At 50.0% G+C, this 19863-nt stretch overlaps 2 protein-coding genes across 4 annotated transcripts in view; one reads left to right on the top strand and one right to left on the bottom strand.

The window, feature by feature from the left end:
• Positions 1 to 10105, top strand: part of PAPPA2 (pappalysin 2) — an 88755-nt gene extending 78650 nt beyond the window's left edge. The window contains exons 21-22 of the mRNA XM_068199449.1: positions 6641 to 6739; positions 8699 to 10105. Of these exons, the coding sequence (XP_068055550.1) occupies positions 6641 to 6739; positions 8699 to 8773 (174 nt within the window). The 3' untranslated portion in view covers positions 8774 to 10105. The remainder of the gene's footprint in view (positions 1 to 6640; positions 6740 to 8698) is intronic.
• Positions 7348 to 19863, bottom strand: part of ASTN1 (astrotactin 1) — a 60866-nt gene continuing 48350 nt past the window's right edge. For 2 of the 3 annotated variants that reach the window (XM_068199447.1, XM_068199448.1), the window contains exon 23: positions 14342 to 17055. In XM_068199447.1, coding sequence (XP_068055548.1) covers positions 16821 to 17055 — 235 coding nt within the window. In that variant the 3' untranslated portion in view covers positions 14342 to 16820. Of the gene's footprint in view, positions 7672 to 8144; positions 8215 to 9320; positions 9897 to 14341; positions 17056 to 19863 lie in introns of those variants that run through there. The other variant, XR_011001992.1, reaches the window with a different exon arrangement.

The raw sequence follows: 19863 nt of genomic DNA, 5'->3' as shown, positions 1-19863 counted from the left end.
CGGAGTGGAAAACCACTGAAAGCACCCGCTGAAATAAAAATCAATGAGTCGTTTCTGATAATAAACATCCCCAAGCATAGCCTAGCCAACTGCTCTTCCAACACGAATATTCATTCCCCTTCAGCTCCTTCATCCCTCGTACATTGTTTTTCTTTCTGTTTAAGATCTGTAACAAGAACTTGGCAGAAATCAGATACAAGTGGGTCAGGAGGCCCTTGTGGTTTTCAAGGCTTGTTTTCCATAACCCGTTCTATCCTGTAACATATTTTGCACAAATGGCTTGGCAGGAGACCCACTGAGGGCTCTAATCCATGCAGCAGGCGAGCCACTGAGGGCAGGATGGCAGGCTGGTGCTCACGGCACGGGAAGTCCTGTCTTCTCTTGTGTGTCCCAGCAGTATCCCTGTGAACTGGTGAGCCACCATGCTTGCCAGGAGCACTATTGACATACAGCAACTTCCTCTGCTTCTCTCTCTCTGTTCTTCCCTGCTTCTGTTTCTCTTCTGTTAGCACTGAGATCAGGGTGTAAAAAGGACAAGGCTGAGGAACTCACCATAAATAGATCATAGACATGGATGTTTAGATGGAAGCAAAGATCTGCTCTGATGTGGTGATCTACACCAGCATTTCATCCCTTTCTTCCCTCTTGTCCTTGGACTGTGCAAAGACCTTTCCAGATGGCTCTCTGCTGAGCCATGAGGCCTCATTGCAGCACAGTGCAGAGGGATAATGAAACACATCCTCATCCAGGGGTCCAAAGTGCCACATGTTCACTTCTGCAGCAGAAGTGTGTCCAAGCCAAATCCTGGCCTGGGACACAGAAGCGCTTTCAGGCACCGTGAAGGCAAGGACCTGCTCTCCCGGGATGGCCATTGGCAGCAGCCTTTGGAGACTCTGTGCACTGCATCCCCCTTACAGACACCAATCCTGCACAACCTCAGCACAGACTGGTTCAAATGGGCCCAGCTGTTTGCAGGAAATCTGTGTCCAAGGGACCCCAGTGTCCTGAAGAACAGCTAGAGCTCCACACCAAGACTGCTGGGAGGTGGTATGGCAGTACCAGTGATGGTCCATGAGCTGAAATGAGACAGCAGGATGTCACAACCCTCTCCCCTGAGGTGAGAGCCCACCACCTCTTCCCTGAAGTGTTCATTCAGGGACATAGAGAACGTTCTCAAGCAGCAAGCCTTTGTTTCTGTAGTGAGACTTGGGGAGAAGACATTGGAGCTGGAAGAGATATTTCTGGAGACCTGAGATGTGGTATAAACGATCTGCATGCTTAGCTGACGAGTGGCTCAGGTTCACCAGCAGGCTCAGAAGCAGTTGGATTTTCTCTATTTTGCTTTCTGTCTGTGTCTGAGGTGATGGGGCAGGTCCATGATGTGTTCAACAAGCCATGCAACAGACATTTACCTCCAAGGGACAGCTGCCACAGTTCAAAAGGGGCAGAGGGATAGCTCAGGGAACAGAAACTGGAAGACATAAAAATGGACAATGAAGCATTAAGTCTGTAGGATATTTTTTCTCTTCTTCAGGCCACTTGATCCCAGGTTCCTGTTTACAAATTTCTAGAGGTCTCTTCCTCTGGGTAGTGCTCACCCTGCTTCCCTCTTTACAATGGGCCAGGTAGACCTTGCTCACTGCTTGGGGTGGCTCAGGGCACAAAAGCATCCCAAAAACTTTCTGAGCGTAAGCCAGACCTGTTCCCTCTCTGTCCCTCTCTGTTTTTCAGAGCTGATTTCCTCCTTGTGCCAAAGAGCCTCCAAAAAGAGAGAAGGAAAGTGAATGTGCTTGGGGTGTCAAGGGGGGGAGGAAAAATAAAATAAAAGACACTGCAACAGAGAGAGGGCCAAGAAAAATATTTAATCCAAACAATGAACATTGTCATTTCCTCCCACAGTCTGCATTCCCAGTCAACTTCCCTGGGCAAGCAGGGAGAGCCAAGAATGACCGGGCTTTCTGCCTCACCAGCATGAATGTGTGTAAGGAGAGGGATGCATCCTGGGGACACGGTGCTGTAGCATCACTTTAGCCAGCTCCTGCCACATCTCTAGCTTTAAGGACTGACAGTTTTCTGCAGGGGAACAGTGGTTTGGAAGGACATAGGAGGGATTGGGACAGGGATGGGAGGGGGAGTTTTCAGGGACCCAAGCTGGGGTGGTGGATTTATTGGGGCTTTAAGTGAACCAGATGTTTAACAAGGCTTTGGGCACTCTTCAAGTCCTCACAGGGACCTCCCAGAGCTTTTGGATAGATCTTGCTAGTGACTGAGGTGGGGAGGAAGGGGAGACATCCGGCAGGTAGAAGCTGCCCTGTGCCTCTCCAAGGGCTACTGCAGCCTGCCCATACTTTCCTTTCCCCACACATCCTGCCTGTTCCTCCCTGCCACAGGCAGCACCTTCACCTGGGACACAGCTTCTCTTGCATGCCTAAGACCCCTGTAGCTGTAGCACTCTCCAGCCCTGGGGCAAGTCAGGTTCATGTCCCGTGGTTCTGTGAAGCCTGGTTTGGGCTGACATCCCCCTGCCACCAAAGGGATGGGGTTTCCAACTCATCTTCCCAACACTGACTCATCTGTCCCAGGAGCAGAATTACTGGTGGTGAAGCTGATGCACAAGGCATCTTTCAAAGTGACAGCTGAGGAGGGCAAAAGCACATGCATCTTCTCAGCCACGTGGCTGAATTAGCATGCAAATGGTCTGAGCTTGATGCCTAGAATACCAATTCCCAAAGGGAAAAATGAAAGGACAGCAATATTCATGCTGACTTAGAAGCTTCATGAAAGCAAATTATGCACCCTCCTTGGATGGATCAGCAGAGTCACAAAGCCCAGGACCAGTCTGGGAGAAAGTATTTTGCTTCTTAAGGCTGGACTTGTCTCCCTGAGTCTGGAATCCAGCTTTTCAATGGCTGTGTACAGATAGAGATGACAAGCACTTTCCATCTCAGTGGCAGATCAGGGGAGTCTATCAGCTCCTCAGTTACACAGGTGGCCAGGTGAATGCTGATTTTTTTTCTTTTTTCCACCTTCCTCCAAACCACCTGGAATGGGGCATGGCCAACAGCAAGGTGCTGGGTCTTCAGGAATGCTCAACCAGAGCAAAACCTGCATTCCTGGAAAATAATGTGTATCAAGCACCAGCAATGCAGCGCTGAAATATGTCCAGCACTGATGTGATCTGTGATTGAGTCTTCATGATCCACCCTTCCCTCACCTGTTGCACCCTTTCGTGGTCTTTCGCATTGAATTAAACTGTGTAAGGTGGATCTGAAGAAAAATGCCTGGACCCTGCCCGCCTCACTGATGGCACTGGGGACTCCCTGCCTGGCAGGACAACAGCCCCAGGGATGGAGCCAGCCTGGGGACTCTTCAAGGGCTGTGGAAAAATACTGTGCACAGGCACTGCTCCCTGCGTGATATCTCCCAGCTTTCTTGAGAGAAACTCCACCACTGAACACTTGGAGATGCTTCTGGCTGGGATGCACTGGGATCTAACCAGTCCTTTCTCGCATCCTTCCTTTGCCTGCAATATTTTTCCCTCTTTCATTCTTTTTCCCCTTCAATTTTTTTTTCTCTTTTCATCTGTGCCTGCTCCCAGCTTTGAGAGCCCGTATTTTTTTAGCCTATTTAAATTGCCAAGCACTTGATTTGCCGTTACTATTTTTGTGCCGGCAGCGCAGGGCTCCGGCCCGGCAGTGCCAGATGCTGCACCTCCACGTGCTGACACATGCCCCACTGAAGCTCCTGTCTGAACAAACAAGGAAGATGGATGGCCGAGCGGGAGATCTGCTGACACAGCCCGTCTCCCTGGCTGCCTCGGTGGCACGCCGCCTGGCCCAGCAGCTCCCCACCACTCAACACAGCGTAGAGCGGCTGCTGCAATTACCTTATTCATTTTTTCCCTGTTTATAAGAGACATTTCAACCAGCCCACCACCCCCCTCCCCTCACTGGAGGATGCGTATTCTGGCAGCTGAGACCCAGCTGACCATTTCCCTGGATCACATCCATCACCTTCATGTGGCACAGCTGGGCATTGGTGTTTTCCTTTTTCTTGACAGTATCTTAAAACATCATCAGGTGTTTCTGCAAGTTGCAGACATGAGCAAACTGCCTTTTCCCACCACTGGCATTGCTTTCTGTGGAGCCACACGTCTCAAGCACAGGCTCAACAGACTCTGTATGGGGTCTGCTCTCTCACATCGCCTGCCCTTAGTAGATTGCATTGCCTGTGTCCTCCCTTGCCATGACTCCTGCAAGGCCAAAATGAGACTGATGCAGGTACAAGGTCTCCTGTGCCCTCGAGGGTAACCAGCACCTTACTTTGTTCTTTCTGCTTGCAAAGACAAAGCCATGTGGAGGTTCTCAGTAAGGCAAAGGCACTGGAGTCACCGTCTTCTCCAAGCACTAGGCAAGGAGCAGGGACAGAAATCCCCAAAACCCTGTGTCTGGCTCTCCTGAGCCTCGAGTCCAATTAGTCATTTTTTATTTTCCCTTCATGTGTTTTTCCAATGTAATTTGGAGCATGAGTTGTTAAGTTTCCCCAACAAGTGTTGCCATAGGAGCCTGTATTTGTTTAGGGTGGGGTACGGGCTCCGGCTGGGTGAGAGGAGGGGGCAGCTAGCCCTGATAGGTGTAGTGAGAGACTGGGAGCCTCTCCTTCCCCATGCTGTCCCTGCCTCTGTCCTCCCCCCACCTTGCACGCAAGCTCTGGAAATCGTTTCAGACCTGTGCAGCCGGGATGGGCAAACCTCCCCATAATTGTATGGAAACTACCAAAGCGACGGGTGTTGTTTTGCCAGTGAGTCATGACACATGGAGCAAAGCTCAAGGAAAAACTCCACCACATGGAAGGCTGCAAAAGCAAATCACACCCAGAAGAGCCTTCCCCTGCCAGCAGCCCTGGCCAGTCCCAACTGCATCCTGGCACCTGCCAGCCCTAACATCCCTGCCCTGGCCCTCCTGGTGCTCAAAGCTGCTTTGAGTATAAGAAACTTTCTTTGATCACAATCATTTAAGACCCACCTGATCCTTTTAGTAGAAGAGGAGTGTTAACACTGTTGCCTTGAAGAAATTGCATCCTGGTCTCCTCTGGATGTGGTTCGTGACAGCAATGATTGGAGTCAAATCCATTCTTGTTTCTGAGTGAGCTTCCTAACTCAGCTGTGCCTCAATTTCCCAGCTGTAGGAAGGTGTGCTCTTTCTTCTGCTCTTCCAAAATCTTCCAGGCTAATTTGATTCCTCTGTGGCTGCCTGAATTTGGCCTGTGGCCTGTGCTACTGATAGCAGAGACCAGACTTGGTGGTTTGCCATAATCCCTGCTGCTACTTCCTAAAGTGCTATTAGCCTGTGTTGAGCCCATTTCTGTTCCTTTTGAGTCACAAGGACAAAAAGCCACATGGGTTCTCTGGTTTTGGCATGGTTTTTTCATGTGAATTACTGGTATTATCACCAGGCCCACATGTTGGCTTTGGCACAGTGGGTGCAGGACTATTGTGGTGCAGTGACATTTTTCAGCCGGCTCTCATTCAGTTTAAGGGTGCTACATATGAGTGTCCATCATCAAAGGCTGAGTCTAGGCATTTCTGGGATTTTGGTTATTGTTTGGGGCCAACCAGATCCAATGAAATGGGTCAGCTGCTTCCATGAGCAACAGGATAGCCAGGTTTCCACCAAGAGTCTTGTTCAGTCTAGAGAAGAGAAGACTCTGTGGTGACCTTAAACCACCTTCCAGGACTAAAAGGGGCTACACAAGGGTCAGGGAGGGACTTTTGGCAAGGGCACGGAGTGATAGGATAAGGGGTAGTGGCTTTAAACTGAAAGGGTGGGTTTAGACTAGATATTAGTGGAAAATTTTTGACTCTGAAGGTGGTGGGACACAGGCACAGGTTGTCCAGAGCAATTGTGGCTGCCCCATCCCTGGAAATGTCCAAGACCAGATTGGACAGGATTTGGACACCTGGTCTAGTGGAAGATGTCCCTGCCCATGGCAGGGGTGTTGGAATGAGATGGTCTTTAAGGCTCCTTCCAATCAAAACTATTCAATGATTCCAAGATTCTGATGGAAAACCTCCTGGAGGTCATCCATGGTTCCTGGGCCAGTAAGTACAATCACAGAGCCCGAAGTGAAAGAAGCATTTCATTACTAATCACTCTATGAAGAAATGGCTTCTCCATCCTGTAGCTAGTTCAGTGGCTGCTTGGCAGTGCTGGTGTGGATCTGTGATAAATAAACCTTGGCTGCTGACCACTCCTGACGCCTCCTTGCGAGTGCTTCCCGTGCGTGGCGCTGGTCGCAGCCACTGCACGGGATAGTCCTTTAGCCATGCTGGCTGCTTCTCAGCCCCAGTTGCTTCTTCTCTGATCAGATGACTCATGTAACTAAACATCAATAAACTGGTTTTCTGAATGGCTGCTCATGCCATTTAACACTTCTGACATAATTCCACAATCCTCTAGCTGCTGCCCTTGGAACACCGGCTGCCCCATCCACACCAGCTGGATATCTGGTGCCCTTTGGCTTTGAAGAGGGGGTTGTGTACGGTGGAAGTGGGCCTTGCTGAGGACCTGGGACCTCTACTTTTGGGGGCAGCCTTATGCTTTTGAACAACGTTTCACAAAGCCTTCTTCCTCTGCCTTAGCCCTTCCAAGCAGACGGCTGGTGTGACACCATCAACAACCGGGCATACTGCCAGTATGACGGCGGGGACTGCTGCTCCTCCACGCTGTCCTCCAGGAAGGTAAGAGAGCACCTCCCGTGGCCTTGTCCAGGGTCTATGGATTCAGGGGTGACTGCTATCTATGTTCTTTGGCTCTGCTGGCTGTGGAACCGAGCCTGCAATGTAATTCTCCCATGAACGGAGAACAAACGCACGATTTTAAACCAAAGCCAGCTGAAGCTGATGGACATCATCGCACTGATTAAGAGCGGGGTTTGGACTCGGGCCAGTGTGATTGAAACCTCAGCCCAGCTCCCACTGAAGTTCATGGGATTTCTTCTCATTTTGGGAAATGTGTCCCAAAGAAATGACTTCCATAGGACATTGTGCTAGACATGGTGAGTCAGAAGTCACCTTGTGTAATTGAGCTGCCTCAGGGGATTTTTGGTATGCTCCACTGGCATCTGCTACAAGTGATGTTTTCCTCCCCCTCTGAGGAGGAAAGGAGGGAAGAATAGTATAGAGGGAGCAACTTGGCATTGGGGTTGCACAGACCCTTCTTTGTGTCCCATTACAATCTCCCCTCCCACCTAACTTGCTATCCAGCACTCACAGCCCATTCTTCCTAATCATATCCAACAGCAAAACAAATCACAGGGCATGAAATAATTTCTCACTGCGAAAATATGTGAATTTGGATCTTCTCATCTTTGTTGTGGAGCTTGAATCATTTCTCCTTTCATCACGCATACATACACAGAGAAAAGGAAAAATAAAATCCTGGGAAGATCCACTTGAGATAGGAAAGAAGAGGCTTTACACCCAAGTGATGAGTGAAATCCCCACAACAATATCATGACATCTCGGAGCAAGGCATGGCCAAAATAAAGGATGGGTTCACAGTAGAAAGTGTGTGTGGGGGGGTTCAGTCCCATGGCTGTCAGGAGACCCAGACCCAGCTTACATCCCCCACAGGTCCCAGATCTTCCGCTCAACAAGCCTCCAGCACATCCCTGTTAAGGCAGATGGAGAAATCCAGGGTTTAAACATCAAAAAATCCTCAAAGCACTCCAGCCCTTCCTTTGCTGATCCAGTCTGTGAAAAATCAAATGTTTTCACAGTAAGAAAAACTCCTGGCTCTGAGCCTGGTGTGTATAAAACCTCTGAAGAAAACTGTTTTCTCGGCTCCCATGGCTCATTACCAGGCCACTGTAGACCAGGAGTCAGATGCCCAGTGTACGCCCTCCCTCCTTTCTCTGCTATCACCAGCTAAGGGGACACAGGCTTGCTCGGTCACATGCAGTTGTTGTAGAGACAGTAATGTGAAATGAGCCTCCCAACCTGCACGGGGTGTCTCAAAGCTGCACAGCTTGTGAGTGGCCCTAGATGAACCCGCTGCCTGCCCCATGGAGGCTGTTCCTGCTCACAGAGCCTCCATCCGGCCTGCCTTTCCTTAATCCACAATGCACAAGGACACTGCACCTACCTTGGCTTCTATGTTGGGCAATGTGGAGGTCAGCTTTGCAGTTGAGAGCTTGGTTGAGTTCCTCTAAGAGCTGCAGAAGACAAGGCTATGTTATCTTCATGTTTTGCTGGAAGAGTCAGGAGTACTTGACAGGTCCACAGCTTCACACACGGATGAAGAGGGCTTTCTAATAGTAAAAAGTAAAACTTTAAAACGAATAGACCAAAGTAAAATGTTAATCTGGAGGTGCCTCACTGCTGCCAGGCCTAGTCTGACTGTCTTACACCCATCAGGGATGGGGGGACACATCTTCCCAGGGTTTGACATTTGGGGCACAACATTCAACCCGACTATTGGCTGCAAAATTTGAAACACATTAACAAAAAGGAAAAGGCTAAGAACAAAACTCAGCTGGGGGCAGGTTGTATCAGAGCCCGTTCCTCAGTGGGCGCAGAGCCTGGCAGTGCCAACATAAGAGCACGGCCCGAAACGTCTGTCCATGGCAGGGTGGAGAGGCCTGGCGGGGCACAGGGGTGTCCCAGGGCAGAGGCTGAGCTGTCCCTTTGTTCCCCCAGGTGATCCCGTTTGCTGCTGACTGCGACCAGGACGAGTGCACGTGCCGCGACCCGGCGGCCGAGGAGAACCAGTAGCGGCGCCATGAGGGGCCTCTCTGGGTCAGGCAGCGCCGGGGGAGCCAAGGGGCAGCAGCGGGGCCACGGGAATGGCGGGGGCAAGGGGGCAGGAGCGTGAGGGACAGCCGGGCAGGGGCACGGCGACTGCGCGCAGAGCGGTGGGGTCCAGGCCACCGAGGAGCCCAGGAGGGCGGGCGTGTGGCCCCCTCCCCATCGCTGCTCCCTCCAGAACCCCGCGAGGCGCTGGGCCGGGGGTCTGGTGCCGCCTCAGCCACACGCTGGGCTAGGGTCCATCCACGCCGAGAGCCCAGGTGCTGCCATGGATGTCTGTCCTGGTCCGGCTCCTGGGTGTCTGTCTTTGTCACTATTCACCCCTCTCTGCTGTACAGACTTCTTTTAGCAAGGTCGAGGTAGTTGTGATCTCTCTGCAAATATTTAAACTTAATTATATCTATATACATATATATAATATATATATAAATATATATTATATTTTCTTTGCTCTTGATGAAGCTGAGAAAGGATATCCTTTTATCACACACCCATGCTGCTGTGAAGTACAAACCGTTGGGAAAAGCACAGGTCAGGGCAGGAGGAGCAGGGATTTTCCCCTTCCTTGCTGAGCTGGAAGGAGGACAGAGAGAGAAGTCAAAGATCCAGGCCATGCCAGGAGAGAGCTCCCCAGGCAGGGAGGCTCCCACCTCAAGGTGATTTGGGCATCTGGCAGGGACCAAGTTTTGCCCTTGGTATTTGCCAGTGCTTTGCCTTGTTCTTCTTAGGGTGTGGATCTGGATCAGGATTCTGGGGTTGAGAAAAAATGTTATTGTGCCCTTGAATCATCCCAGTGAGCACAACAGATTCCAAGGGTACCACAGGCATCCATCACAGATTCTTTTAGAGCCCTCTGGGCAGGGTTATGTGTCCATGGGAATCACTGCATGGTCAACAGGGGCAAAGACTCAGCACGCTGCCTCTCTGTCTCACTCCCCCAACCACTGCACACCCAGCTGGACGTAGAGGTCAAACCAGTGTAGCTGTGTGATGGTTGAATGAAGGATGCTGTGGTGGTCCTTCTTCTCTTCCCCCATGTCTGAGCTCCAACTGAGTTGTGTTGTCAGCAGCTCTCAGAGGAGACTAGACCCTGTAATGCCAAAAGGACCAAAAAAATCCTGTCAGGAGAGTTTGAGAATTATCTTTTCTCATTGAGATTTTCCTTAATATTAGTATTCCTTATTATTATCTCTGTCCCAGCCCCTCATTCTGGACATACATTTGCTGACTTCCAAGAGGCTCTTGCTCCTGTAGGCACTCAGTGAAAATCTGCAGATTCAATTCTGGCCTCAAAGAAGCCCAGCAAGAAACTCTTCTCCCCATAATTGATTCCCAGAAGCTCAGCTTGGACCCAGCCACATAAAGGTAGCAATAGGGAAGGTGCCTGGCTCCAGCTGGGATTATCACTGATGGTTTTGTGCTGTAGAGAGGCAGAGATAAGGGATAGAAAGAGGAGAGGAGAGCAGAGAAGGGACCACAGAGTAGGAACTCGTGGCAGGCTGGGACCAAAGGACTCCAGGCTGTGTCCTGCCTGCATGGCCTGTGCTGTTGGATACAGGCTTCAAGCCAGTTTGTCTGGTGAAGGAGTGGTGGAGAGAGGGTGACACGGTGTGGAGAGACCAGGAATTTTCAAGGCATCGTTAAAAATGATGCATCATTGAAAACAGAGCTTCCACTAGCTCTACCCCTTCCTATTTTGTCAGGAATTTCCTGTGGTTGTGTTTTACTGGAGGACCCAAATAGGGGTAGAGGTGCTCGGACATCCTACCAGCATCCAGGCAGGAGATGCCTTGTCCTTCTCCAAGCCCTTTCATGACCCCAAGTGTCCCCATCCACCTGGCTTAGGCAGAGATTTGGAGAGAGGTGGGGGACAATAAGCCTCATCTCCTCTTGGGACACTGACATTTCTGTTCTCATCATGCACAAGTGACACCACCCCAGAATTCACTGTGAGTTGGGCAGATAGCAGCAATATCTTGTCAGATATCCACTTTTCAATTAAAAACAACCCTCAAGCAACCCAAGGAAATTCAAATAATAGTTGCCCCCGAGGATGTGCAGCTTGGGCAGCCTGTCCTGCTCCACCAGTGCAGGAAAGGGGAGATCCAGGGGTTCCAACACAGAAGTGGGGTTCTGGCAGCCCCCACAGGTGGGGACATGGGATAAGCATGACACACAGAAGCAGAATTTCAAGTCCCAGCATCATGACATGACAAACAATTCCCTGCCTGGTGACAGCATTACCTGGATTCCTATGTGTTTATATATCAAATTTGTATCCTTTTGGCATGAAAATCCTGGTTTTTTCTTCTGCTCACCTGTGTGTGCAGGGAAGGGACTGTGCCCCATGGACAGGGGAACTGGGGGGTTGGGACAGGAAATGCTAGCTTGGCTGGTAGACATTTGTGCTTCTTATGACCAGACACAGCTTCTACGTACCGAAATATTGTTCTTCTATAACGACACTGAGCGGTTTTTGTCCCCTTTAGGGTTTTATTCACAATGGAGGCTGCTGCTATTTTTATTTTTTTGTATTTGATAATTATTTTTTATAAAAATCTATGAAAAATAAATAATCTTCTCATCCTCCATCTCTCTTGCCTCCTTGATTCACCCAAAAGGGCCAGGGAGGTGGTTTGACCCGACATATTCTCTTTCCAAACCACAGACTCTCCCAGAACAGTCACAGCCCAGTTGGAGATTTCCTTTGGGTTTTGGAGTGTGAGGGGACACTCACCTCCAATGCCACTCCCTGATTCAAGGCTGCCACCCAGGCAGCTTTTGCTGTGCCACCAGCTGCAAGAACACTTTTGCAGAAGGTCTTCTCCTGGTTATGCTACAAACTGGTCACTTTCTGTAATTAAGTCACTTAAAATGTAGGGAAATGTGTGTGTGTGTTTGTGTGTGTGTTCACATCCCTGGGGATGGGGAGCAGAAGATGGCCCACACTAGAGCCAGAGCATGTGGTATCCTGGCAAGAAAGTTAAAACCCAAGACAATTAAGTTGCTTTAATATTTGGGGATTTTTAGATTTTTTTTTTAAGTGACTAAGTAAATTTTGTACCTGTGGTCTGAGAAACACCAAAAAGCCCTTGCCCTGTGTTTAAACCCCACTCTTCTTCCTCCAGCCATCTCTGATGCATCATGTCTGGTCATTGCACAGGGACTCGGTCCCAGAGGAGGAACAGCATCTCCTGGTGACATCAAATGTCCTCTCCAGGGCAAAGCTCCCCCCATCAGGCACTCTGGAGACGAGCCAACAGCAACCCTTCCAACACACACACACATTACCAAACCCTTCCTAAAAACCTACCAATGTGCTGGTGGCGCACCCCTTGGTCCACTTCACCCTTTTTTAGGGTGGCTTTCTCCAAACCCCCATGGACTGCAAGCCAGATGACCCCTGAGAAGATGTTGTGATGAGCCAGCTGTGCTGAGATATTGACACAGCAGTTTAGGCTCGCAGCTGCACACCCTGCTGCCACACAGACCCTCTCCTCCTCCTCCTTCTCCTCCATCTCACTCTATAGCCACAGCTTATTTTGCCATGAGATGGTGGTTAACTGCATGGAAAACAGCAGAAGGAAAGTATTGTGTGTATTTTTAGCTTATTTTCCTGCAATTTAGCACTGGGAAAAGAAAAAAAAATCAAGTTGTTCCATGAGACTTGATGAAGTCTGGTTTCCTATGGATTCATGTGCTATAGCCCCTAAATCCCCCCTGTGTCCTCCCAAGTGTCCTGCCTGTCTGCCTGTCTGTCTGCCCAGGCTCTCCCTGGGTCTTCCACTCATCTGGCAGGGCAGGTGGCAATACACACTGGGCTTACAGGGACCTGCCCTTGTAAGTCCTGATGGCCTGACCATTAGACACAACACAGCACTGTAAGTGGCTTTTGGCATCTTTTGCAGATCTCACCTCTGTTTAGGCACTGGCTTTCACATTCTTTGTGGGACATTAATACTCATGTTGCTTCTGTCAAAAGTCTGCCAGATGGACCAGGACATTCTCCAGGGGTGGCTGACCACCAGACAGCACCAGCACCATCCCATCCACCTTATATACTAAAAGAATGGCTAAAAGGTGGGTAAAATCCACCTTATATACCAAAAAAAAAAGGCTTTTTTGGACTCTGCTTCCAAGTTCCCAGCCTCTGTGGAGGTTTGCAAATCAAGGGCTGAGAGACCCTTGCCGAGGATGTGTAAATGCAGTTTTTCCCCCAAAAAAGGGATGACTGGAGACATCTTTACCTTCCCTCGTCTGGCAGAGCAGGTGGGCAGGACGAGGCACAGGACACAGCTCCATCTGTGTGTGCTGAGTGGTTTGGGACTTGGCTAACCCAGTGGGCAGACAGGCTAATGCTAAACTTGTGTGACGACTCACCCGAGTTCAAAGGCTGGGAGTGTTTCATCTGCAACCAAAGATGACATCAACTGGACCAAAACTATAAACAAACACTCCAGTTTGCCAGAGCCAGGGATTACTAACAGCTCCGTTTAATAGTCAGTTAAATTATCATCTGGAGTTTTACATAGTGGTACAATGATTTTTGTTGCTGTTGTTTAAAACCTTTTTTATTCTTTTTTTTTAAGTAATCCAGAAGGGCTTTGTATTTCTTGCCACATGGCTATCTCACCCTAAAGCACCCTACTTTCAATCTACAGTAGTAAAACGTCACATTAGAGTTTTAATAGAACATCAAGGAACATGAATTGTAGCCATCTTTGTAAAGAAAAGGACCAAACTGTCTTTATATGTTAAATAACTCCACGACAAGGAAAAGTAGTAATGCTATTACAGGGGTACGGACGCAGCAAAGAAAAGTTAACGACCCAGAGGTTCATCTCAGGTGATTGATTGCTCATTAATTCAGAAATAAAACAAAAAGAAAGGGCAGGGGTGTGGTGAAGGAGGTTGCAGAAATGGTCGGAAAGCAGTTCCCCTGTTTCTGGCAGCTTGGGAAGAATCAGGAGTCCAAGAGAGAAAATATTGTGCCGGCCCAAGAGTAGGACCCTGCAGCAGATGTGGATGGTGTCAGCTCGGCAGGGAAATATAGAGACATAGAATGGTTTAGGTTGCAAGGGACCTTAATGATCATTTGGTACCAACCCTGCTGCCGTGGACAGGGACACCTTCCACTGGACCTGGGCACTTATTTTGGGTGAGCAAGCCCCACACAACACATCTCACCAAGGTCAGATCTACAGCCAAGGGGCAGCCCCCATGCTGGATTGGTCTGGTGCCCCATGGTGGCTGCTGGCATTTGTCTGTGATGGACTCGTGTGGTAGCTGAGAGACTTGGGCAAGAAAATCCAAGCTTGGGCAAAGTTCTGACTTGCAAAGCTAGAGTGAGGAAACCAAGAAGGAAGCCCTCACAAAGCCAGGGTCACTGTGAAAATGGCCCCACAGATGTGCCAGGCTGCCAGGCCCTGCCAGCCCAGCAGCTGCAGGGGCACCAAGGCAGGCAAATCAGCAGAGCACAGCCCTGCCAGCAGCCTGCACAGTCTGTTACAGGGTGAGGATGCTGAGCCCCATCCAGCTGTGCAAGGGTGCTGCCAAAGGACTGTGGAGGGGTGGCTTTCCCCTCACTCTCCAAAGCCCAGCCCATGGAGAAGCCGTGGAGCAGAGCCTAGCCCAGCTGGCTGATGATGCTGCAGGCCTTTGGTTGCCCATGCAAGAGCTTTGAAGTGTCAGCACAGAAGCTGAACAGAAATATCTGCAGAGCCTCAGCGTAAATCTCGGGGCCAGATGAAAAAGTAACCTAGGCAGGTGTGAATGCATGGGGTGTCCAGGGTTTTCCTGGCAGTGTCACAGCCAGTGGCTGGCAGACAGCACCGCTCCTGTCCTTGCTGCTGCACCTAGTAAGCAATAAAAGAGAGGAGTCTGCTACCCAAAGGAAACAGTCTGCATTTCACATAAAGGCCATGTACACGGTATTACTTGGCGAGAAACCAATTGGTGTCTGGGCCAGAGCAACCTTCGTCCCTTTGAGGCATTGAGCAGAGGTGCCCTTTGCCCATGGCTGGATGGCTGCCTGGCTGGAAGTTAAAAGTTGCCTCAGCATCTGCTGGGATAAGCAAAAGGATAAACAGAATTGTCTTGGCCAAGAGTCTCGCTAAAAGGAAAAGGAGTGATGACTCAGTACAGATCACCTGCCCATCTGTACCTGTGCATGGAGGTGGCACTGGTCTCGCTCTGAGCCCTAAGCCCTTGGCAGCATCAGGCACATCAAAATATAAGGACAAACACATAAGAAAAAGCCAAAAGGACCCAGGAGACTTCCTTCTTGCACAGAGCAAATGTTTGTTTGATGACCCCTGCTAGACACACATTACAGCAATGACACAGGGATGTCCAGGTCATACTGACTGATGGTGGCTGCTCCCAGCAGCTCCCCAGTCCAGGCCAGCTGCCCCTGGAGAGATGTCTGCCCATAAGAAGGGAAGAGCAAAGCACTGTGTGGTCCTGCAGGAAGATACTGAACTGTTGTTGAGAAAATACGGTGATGCAGCGCTGTCGGACGTGACAGGGTGCAGAGCACAGCTGACCCCCTCTCAGCACCACACAAATATTCAAGCCATGTCCTTGGCAGGTAGGAGGAGGAATGAGGCAGAAAATCATATGAGACAGGCTGAAGACTGTTCCTGCCAAGACTGAAAAAAAAAAATGAAAAGGAAATTTCTCTCTGGAGGCATCATAAAAATCCCACTGTAGGGCTCTGGTCTTGTCTAGATCAAAGGTGCACAGCTGGCAAGTCCAGAGGTGCCTCCTCTGCAAACCAGGCAGGAAGCTGAAGCTAAAATGAACCTGTTTTCTGCCTCCAACATCATCAGCAGTGACAGGGATTTGGAGAACTTTTTGCTCCGAACCAAATCCAGTGTCCCAGTACAACCCCAGCTCTCCGGCTTTAAAAAAAAAAAAAAAAAAAAATTACCAGAGGAAGAGGCAGATGTGAGCCTGAATATGGGCAAGCAACACCCCCAGAAGCCTGTCCTCCATGGGCTCTCTGGGACCAGAACCTTCAGCACCATCCTGCACCACGGCATTGGGGTACCTTGCATCCCTCTCCCCTCACCACACAGAGCCTGGGCTATAGCACCGCTGCAAGTGTCTGGTGCAGAGTATCTTGTCTGGGTCATCTGGCTGCTGCTCTCCCAGCTGAGTTCTCAGCAGCAGCTTGATGTTGCTTTTAATTTTTATTATGGTGGGTAAAAAAAAAAAAAAAAGATAATAGAAAGGATTTCAGCATTGACTTCCTAGGAATGTGGTCCCTCAAGAAGAAAGCTCACGATGTCCAGCTGACTACTGGCCCTGAGGCCAAGCTGCTTTTTTTCTGGAGGACTCTGCATCTTGGAGCACATGTGGGTTTTGCCCATGGCAGAAGAACCTGAGGACATGGGGTCACAATGCCCCTGCCTCTTCGCCCCAGCTGATGACACCACGCCAGCTCTGCCCATCAACAGCACCACTGCTCTCTCAGGTCCCACCCAGACCTCATTACAGTTGCAAAAAACCCCATCCCAACCCTGCTGGCCTCCCAGTGGCTGATTAGTTCAGCCATAACCATAAGTATCTCAACCTGACCTGCATGCTCTGCCTCCATTTTTGCCTGCATCACCTGCTCTCCCATCCTGGCTGTGTCACCATGTTTCTCCCACAACTGGTGTCACCCACCTTGAGACAGTTCCCACAGCCAGGGCAGGGATGGGGCAGGAGAAGAGGGCTGTGCCCTCCTAACCTGCCTCCTCTACTAATGCTGAGGAACCTCTTGTCAAAATGAATAAAACAAAACCAAGAAAACTGGGTCCCACAAGACTTCTAACTAGAAAGGCTTTTGGCCAAGTTGAAGAAGAAACTAACACTGAGTCAGTCCTGCACAGAGCAGCCAGTTTTGCTCCCCAGTCCAAATTCTTGCCTCCAGAAACATCAGTGACACCCTCCCCCTCCATGGTTCCATGTGTAAAACCCTCAGAAATGCCCATGGGAAGGCCAGCCTGAGAGCAGGTGCCCAGAACCCTCAGTAGTCCTTGTCACCATAGTCATTGTAAAGGACACTCAGCGTCTGCTCCTCGCACGTCTTCCTGAGGTCCCGGCTGAGCTCCGACCAGTCGAGCCCATAGGGCTTGATCTCGCTGTAGCGGCAGGCGAGGTACTTGAGGGATGAGCGCTGCAGGCTGATCTTGGGCTCCTGCAGGAGGCCATTGCACCAGCTGCTGAGGTCCCCCAGCTGCGAGAGGATGAGGCCAGCCTTCCTGCAGCGAGGGCGGGCAAGGGGAGATGCCAGGGGGGCGACGGACAGCGAGGGGTGGCAGGAGTGATGGAGACACCACGGAGAGGATGGCGGGAAGGGCGGGAGGAATGTATGAGGAGAGAAAAGTAAAGACAGTTAAAGACACCACGGGAGCTCCTTGAGGGAGAAGAGATAATGCAAGAGCAGCTGTGAGGAGCTGCCAGGACAAGGATGAATGGTGGGGCTGTAGGGACACACCATTCCCAAGGCAGCACTGCAAGCTAAATCCATGTGAGAACAGTCCCTACCTGGGACAGAGATGCCCATGTCAGCATGGCACTGCTGGACCCGCTGTACTGGTCTTGGGACTCACACTTCCCTGTCCTGTTCCCTCTTCTTCCACCCTGTACCACTCACACATCAAGGCCAGGTTTGCTGAGAGTTTATTAAGGAGACAGTCACAGGTGTAGCTGTGAAACCCCCAGCACCCCCTGGGGTGGATAGCACCAAGGACTCACGTGGCACCACCAGTCACTGTTGCGGCTACTGGATCCCAAATATAACAGGATGGGAAACAGAGCCAATAGCACTGTAGGCACTGGGGATAGAAGGTAAGAAGTGTCAGGCATGACATACATGGCCAGCCCAGAACAGTGTCACCATGTGTGTCCTCTCCATTAAGTGTATGTGCTGCATATTCAGGACCTATGCTGGTCACTCATGGCTTGGTGTAGGAATCACAGAATCATGGAATGGTTTGGTTGGAAGGGACCTTAAAGATCATTTTGTTCCACTCCCCTGTCCCATGGCAGGGACATCTTCCACTTGACCAGGTTGCTCCAAGTCCCAACCTGACCTTGAACTTTTCCAGGAATGGGGCATCCTCAACTTCTCCAGTGCCAGAAATGCACAGTATTGGGAGCAGCATGCCAGGATACCACTGAGGAGGAGGAAGATTTAAGAAAAAAAAAATCCAAACCAGAATGTCATGTCTGGCTTGTGAAGGTCTGTATGGAAGGTTGAAGGTGAGATAAAAATTATGATCTGCACAGGATGCAGTGTCACAAGACATAAGTACACTAAATGACACTCCTGCTACATGACTCGCAATATTTACTAACAGCTTAAGTAATGTGTCCTGCAGGACACCGTGCAAACCAGAAGGGATACACTGGGGCATACACCACATGCATCCAAAAAGCTCTGAGAGAGCAGGGGATGTGGCAGAGCTCCCTGGTTCTTTGCAAGTGCATTTTGCATCTTCCAGTTGTGAACAAGATGAGGGAAGGCAAGTCGCTGCAGCAGCAGCTTGTAAAGAGCCACAAAACAGCCAAGGAAGCCTTGAGAGAAGGTCAGGTGACAGAGGCAGAGGAGGTCCAGGATGAATCCATCTCCTGCAACAGACATCCAGCACACACAGGGCATCACAGCCTCAGTGCAGGCTTGTCCTGGTAGTGAGGAAGTGCTAAATCACCAGCCTCTTTTATTGGATGAGATATTGGAAGAGCACAGAGGATCATGGCCAAACATGATCTAAGTTGTGTTTTCTTCTTTTCAAATTTGTCCTCTTAAAATTGTGCTTCTAATGTTTTTTATCAGGAAAATCTGTTTGTACAGATAAAACACATTGTGTTTGTTTTAAATTTGTCTCACACTTTGGGCGATCTCCAGGGAATGTGGCCACTGTGGAGGATTCAAATGAAGCATCTTGAAGGTATCTCGTGTGCCTGGAAACCCAGACCAAAGTTTAAGTGTTTGATGAGCTGAGAGAAGTTTCCTACCCAGCTACAAGGTCAGTTGGTGGGTTAGAATAGTCAGGGAAAAGAAGATATATCCCCTCACTAGCATTAACTCAGCAACTGCCCAGCCCACAACAGGCAGCAACAAATCATGATTCTGAAGGAAAAAATCCCATTCTTACTGGACATTCTTACTTAGGATAAGCAGGGTGGGCTGGTGTGACAGCTCCAGGATATGTGTACCAACCATGAAGGAACATCCACTGCCTCTCCACACCTCCCTCCAGGCCAGGCACACCATGGGAGAGCTGCTTGAAGAGGAATTAATTTACCCCAAGTCCAGTCAGAGCCAGCCTTGGCTTTCCTAGAGAGAAAACCTTGGATGTGACTGCAGCTCCAAGGGCCCAATCTGGAGGCACTGAAAGGTTGTCCAGCTCTGCAGCCACATAACAAGTGCCACCCCAGAGCTCACGTCTAGGGCATGCCAGAGAGGCAAAGGTGGTTAGCATAGTGTTGGCTCTGGAGACAGCCACCCAAGCTGGCCAGCCATGAGAAAACAGCCAAGCTCTCACTTGTCTCAGCCTCTGCTTCTGACACCTAAGCAAGGTGCCACGAGTGCCTCTCTTCCTCCAGCATTACAGGCACCCTCACAGGAATGCCTGATACGATCCCACGGATTTTGGCTCAAAGCATGTAGGCACCACCAGACTTCACTGGGCTTTGCATCAAATCCAACTTCCACTTATTATTTGCTTTTTTCTCAATTTGCTTTCCTTATGCAAATACCAGAACTCTCTGCATCCCTTCTTGGACCGTGAGGGAGCGACTTGCTTTCATAGCCTCAGACAAGTTATCTGTGCACTCACAACAAGTTATGCTTCTTCAGTCCAGCAGCCAGCACTGCCAAGAAAGGAGCTGAGTGTGCCACAAATGAGCAGAGTAGGAGGTGCCCTGGATATGTGGAGGAGGAGGGACATGGTAGAGTCAGTCGCGTGGGTCCGCATCCACGACTTCAAAGGAGCATCAGTAACAGTCAAACAAACACTGTCTGCTGGCTAAATAATGTCATCTGCAAGTGATTTGTCCTGTCA

Source organism: Anomalospiza imberbis, chromosome 9, assembly GCF_031753505.1.
Source record: "Anomalospiza imberbis isolate Cuckoo-Finch-1a 21T00152 chromosome 9, ASM3175350v1, whole genome shotgun sequence".
Classification (NCBI taxonomy): Eukaryota; Metazoa; Chordata; class Aves; order Passeriformes; family Viduidae; genus Anomalospiza; species Anomalospiza imberbis.
Note: the sequence above shows the minus strand (reverse complement) of the source record. Positions and strands in the feature narration are given on the sequence as shown.